At 39.4% G+C, this 4,708-nt stretch overlaps 1 protein-coding gene across 1 annotated transcript; it reads right to left on the bottom strand.

Moving 5' to 3' along the window:
• Window positions 1-2,990: 2,990 nt before the first annotated feature.
• LOC117613713 (flavonol synthase/flavanone 3-hydroxylase-like) lies at window positions 2,991-4,364 on the bottom strand. The gene is made up of 2 exons (XM_034342285.1): window positions 3,857-4,364; window positions 2,991-3,609 (listed from the first exon to the last, which is right to left on the bottom strand). Exons 1-2 carry the CDS (start codon window positions 4,309-4,311, stop codon window positions 3,069-3,071), a joined length of 996 nt encoding a protein of 331 aa, XP_034198176.1. The 5' UTR covers window positions 4,312-4,364; the 3' UTR covers window positions 2,991-3,068.
• Between the last annotated feature and the right edge of the window lie 344 nt (window positions 4,365-4,708).

Here is a 4,708-nt window from a genome sequence, read left to right as displayed (position 1 = left end):
CCCAACTTATTGACTAGATTAGTATTTAGCCCCTTGCAATACATGGGTCAGTTTTGCTTGTGAAACACGACACGCTAAGAGCAAGTCCAGCAATGCTGGTGGACTCGGGCTGGGGGGGGGGGGGGGTTTGGGGCAAAAAACGAAGTCCAGCAGCAAAGGTTCAGCCCGGGCGAGAGTGGGGGCCACCAAAACGGACAGGCCCGAAGGCGAATTCTGCCCGAGCTCGGGCCCGAGGTCTGGGACAAAATAGCTGACGCCATGCTGGCGTCAGCCCTGGAGATTTGAATTTTTTTTTACCGTTGGCGTGTGCATTGCACGCGCCAACGTTAAAAAAAAATTTCAACTCAGCGCTACAGTGCCGCCAACGGCTCTTTGACACGTGGCGGCCCCTGGTCGCTCCGATTGGAATTTTTTTCTTCAATCCAACGGCAGCCAATTTTTCTGCCAAAAAAAATTGAAAAAAAATCAAATTTTTTTTAAAAAAATACACAAAAATTACAGAATTTTTTGTGTATAAATACCAACCAATACTCTTCACTTTTAACACCAAATCCTCATATATTTTCTTCTCCTTATACTATTGTTCACTTTCTCCTCAAAATTTATTCACTTTCTATTCAATATTTTTTTACTTTGAAGTTGTAATTTTTTTCTAGCATATTATGGGTTCTTCTAATGAAAATGGAGGGGCATGGAGCATGATGGAAGATGTTAGCTTGTGTGAGGCTTTGGTCCAAGTTAGTCATTGTCCCGTAACGGGCAATGAGATTAAATTTTCTCATATGTGGAAAAAAATTCATCAAGCATTTTGTGAAAGGGCAATTGTTTCTACACGTACAGAAATGGCACTATCCAGAAATGACAATTTTTCCACTGCCAGTGCATGCAGTCAATGCTACCAATCATGCCAGGGAATCCTCGAGACTCAGCTTTTTGGAGAAGCCTTTGCAGGTCCCTGGACGTAGGTCTGTGGAGGTAGTCTCTGGTGTACAGAGTTTCCACTGCATCACAAAATCGCACCAAGCTCTCCAAAACAGTGGACTTCCCCATCCGAGCAATCTCATCCACTGATCGGCAGATGACCCATACGCCAACATTCGTATCACAGCTGTGAACTTCTGCTCTGGAAGAAGTCCCAAATTTCCAGCACAATTTCTCTTTTGAACAAAATATTCATCATAATTGCAAATATCATGCATGATTTTTTTGAACAAATGAGGTTGCATTCTATATCTCCCTCGAAAATGAACATCAAAGTACACAGATTGTGGGATAAAATAATCTTCCATAAGATTCTTACCCCGGGAATGTCTATGTCTGTCCACATTTGGGCGACGGCCTTCTCGTGAACCACGGCGAGCCTGCTTTTCTTCCTCCAGCAAAGCAACTGCGATGCCAAGTTGCTCATCTAGTTCTCTCTGCGCCCTTTTGCTTGCAGCTCGTCTACGCATTCTTTCTCTAGTTTCTCGCTCTTGCCTCTCCAAAACCTCTTCCATGTCTGCCATTGAGAATGGAGAATGAAATCTAAAATTTGAGAAATGGAAATGTAGAGAAGAACTGGTGTGGGAGGTATGAGCTGAACCTCTGATTTTATAGAAAAATGTACACAGATAGATATGACACGCGGCGCAATCTTAGAGGGTGAAAATCTTATCTGAAATTTGAAATTCAAATGAAATTTCAAATTTAAAATTTATCTGAAATTTGAATTTCGAAATGTATCTGAAATTTGACATTTTGAATTTATCTGAAATTTGAATTTTGAAATGTATCTGAAATTTGAAATTTATCTGAAATTTGAAACCTAAAATCTTATCCGATATGAATAGTATTGACACGTAGGAACCCAAAAATCTTATCCAAAAATATTATCCAAATTAATTGTTTAAGTAAACAAAATTGTGAAAAAAACAAAAAAATGAATAGTAATTGCCATGGCAAGCCCCAACTGTTGGAAACACATTTTGCTGGAGGGGGCTAGGGCAGCCACTATTCACGTGAATAGTGCCTGCCCTAGGGCTAATCTTGCCATGGCAAGAGTCAACTGGTGGAAATGCTCTAAGAATTATTAGACCTTAATTCATGTCTAAGTTTAGAAAATATTAAGCAAACTCAATTTAGCTTAGCTGGACAATTGGAGTGAGTTGGAACAGAACATGCTCACCAAAAAACTGCAGCAAACCATAAAACCATAAAACCAGAAATATTTATAATAAAGAAAGAAAGTTTTAAAAAGGGAACAACTTTACTAGTCAGTGATAGTACCTATAATATTATAGGTACATAAAAACGTCATCAATAGTTCTCTAGTTTATATTATTTTTCTCAAGTTTTTTATTGTTGCTATGCTTAAACACCACGAATCAACTTGATAAGTATTAAACATATTGTGTTTTCAATATTTAGGTATTTACCTGATACGTAGGTACATAATTTCATGTGGGTGCTTGTCTCATTGATTAGTATAATATGTGGGTCTTTACTTTTATTGATTATATTATATTTTATCCATATATTAGGTAAATATTCACAAGGAAAGAATTCAAATTTTAAAATTTAATTCAATTACAATGAAATAATGCATTAAATTGGATTTTCAATGTGTTTCCTTATTTACCTCAAAGGGTAAAATCGATACGACAAAAAAAAGTAATAAAAGTCAAAGAACTTGCATCTAAAACCAAAACGAAGAGTACTTAGCCCAATAACAACTAATCTTTTTGGACCTAGATCTAAGAAGTCCCAAAATAAAAAAACAATTATTGATGGTCATTGTTGGATTTAACAGTTACAGCAAGTATATAATGGCATTCAAAGTTTGAAACAATTCAAATTTGATTCATTGAACATTTTTGCAACAGATTGTGACGAAATGGTACAATTTGAGCAAATGATACAATACAGATTGATGATGATGAAGATGAACTGACATGACTTTGTGAAGGCCCTCATAGAATGCAAGTACTACGCACAAATTCTAACAAACAGCAAAACATATAAACCATTGGGACCATTGAAGAAATTTTATTGTGATGGTTGATACACAGCACAACTGGAATAAATCACTCCTATTGTGGGAGCTTGTTGAATTTCCGGTGTCGGTATTCAGCATATGTCTTGGTTGAGTATTTGGCAGGGTTTTTCTCGTCCAGAAGCTCCGGCAGAGGCCCAATCACAGCCTCCTGCGGAGGAGTAACAAAAACAGCCCACGACATGCGCATACGTTCCTTGTTCACCAAGCTTCTGTGAAGAACACTCTTGTACTTGCCATTGCTCAAGACCTCCATCTGATCACCAATGTGAACAAAAACTGAATTTGGAAAGTAATTGACAGCAACCCAGTTGTCATCTTTCCACACCTGAAGGCCTGGAACATCATTGGAGACTAGCAGGGTTAGGGCTGACATGTCAGTGTGAGGCTCAACTCCTAGGGCCAGTTGGGGTTGTGGGCATGGAGGGTACATGTTGATTTTCATTTCCAATTCTATTTCTTCATTTCCCAGATGAGATTTCAGAACCTTTGCTTCCAGCCCTAGACCCTCTGAAACCACCTCCAGTAACTTGTCTGTTATTCTTTGCATCTCCTTGTTGTATTGGTCATTCACTTCCCTGTGTCACACAAATTTTACAGACTTTTTCAATAACCCTCTTAATTTCAGAAAGAAAAAAAAAGAAGAGGAAAAGACTTTATAACCCTCCTACAGTTGGCCTTAATTGCAAAAAGGAATTATTAAAAAGTTAGGGCAAGTATCATCCTAGGAAAAGAGCAACAAAGAACTCAGTAGCAAGTGCTGAAAAATCGAAGCAATGAAAAAAAAATGAAAACTCAATAAATAAATAAAAACAGAAAAGGTACCTGTAAGATGGAGGGTTCTTAGGCCAGATTTCATAGTTGACCTTAGATGGAGGGGCAGTCAGATGGAAAAAATAGTCGATCCACTCGACCTTCCCGTCATGGTTCTTGGTCATCTTAGTCCCATACCCATCAAACCTCCCGTTGGCTGGGTCATTTGCATAGGCCTCTTTCTCCTTCTGTGGGAGCAAAAAGAACTCATGCCCTACCTTCTGCAATTGCTGGATCAAAGGTGACGGTATGCCGTGGTCAGTAATGAGAAAGAAGCCCCATGCAGTGGCTGCCGCTGCCACCTCCTTGACCACAACATCATGAGGCTGAGCGAGGGAGATCACAGGCACCGTGACTCCCTCTAGGGCCTTGCTATTCTCGGGCTGCTCATGGGCTGGTCGAACGAACTTCGCTGGAAGCTCGTTCAGCCCGCTGATGGCCAAGCCCTGCACTCTCTCCACCTCCATCACTTTTGTGTATGTTTTTTTTTTGGGTCCCCCCTCTTCTTGTTTGGATGTTGAAGGACTAGGCTTTAGGGTTTAAATGAAGTGAGGGGTTCAATGTGGTTATATAAGGTTTATGTCATAGCATATAATGCTTCACCCTTTGCATGTGCATGGGATCATTGTTGTCCCAGATGTTAGAAGGGCAGCTCCCACCAATAAAAAAAACATGCAACCTATATGCACCTAACATTCTACAAAATAATTTATAGGTTTGGAAATGGTGCCACACGGGTCGATGTACTCAATAAGCTGTTGTGGAAGAGTAACGTTTACAATAAATAAACTGTGGAGTTTTTCGCATGATAGTAAATGGGACTTTGTAAAACTTATGAACCCTTTTGGTAATTTCCCAATTATT

This window comes from Prunus dulcis, unplaced genomic scaffold (genome assembly GCF_902201215.1).
Source record: "Prunus dulcis unplaced genomic scaffold, ALMONDv2, whole genome shotgun sequence".
NCBI lineage: Eukaryota > Viridiplantae > Streptophyta > Magnoliopsida > Rosales > Rosaceae > Prunus > Prunus dulcis.
This window is presented reverse-complemented; position numbering and strand designations above follow the sequence as displayed.

Bases quoted from the DNA above. Each gene is read 5' to 3' on its own strand.
- LOC117613713 (XM_034342285.1), bottom strand. From the start codon at position 4,311: ATGGAGGTGGAGAGAGTGCAGGGCTTGGCCATCAGCGGGCTGAACGAG. The intron at 3,610-3,856 runs GTACCTTTTCTG...TGTGTGACACAG, and splicing joins AAGAACCCTCCATCTTACAG to GGAAGTGAATGACCAATACA.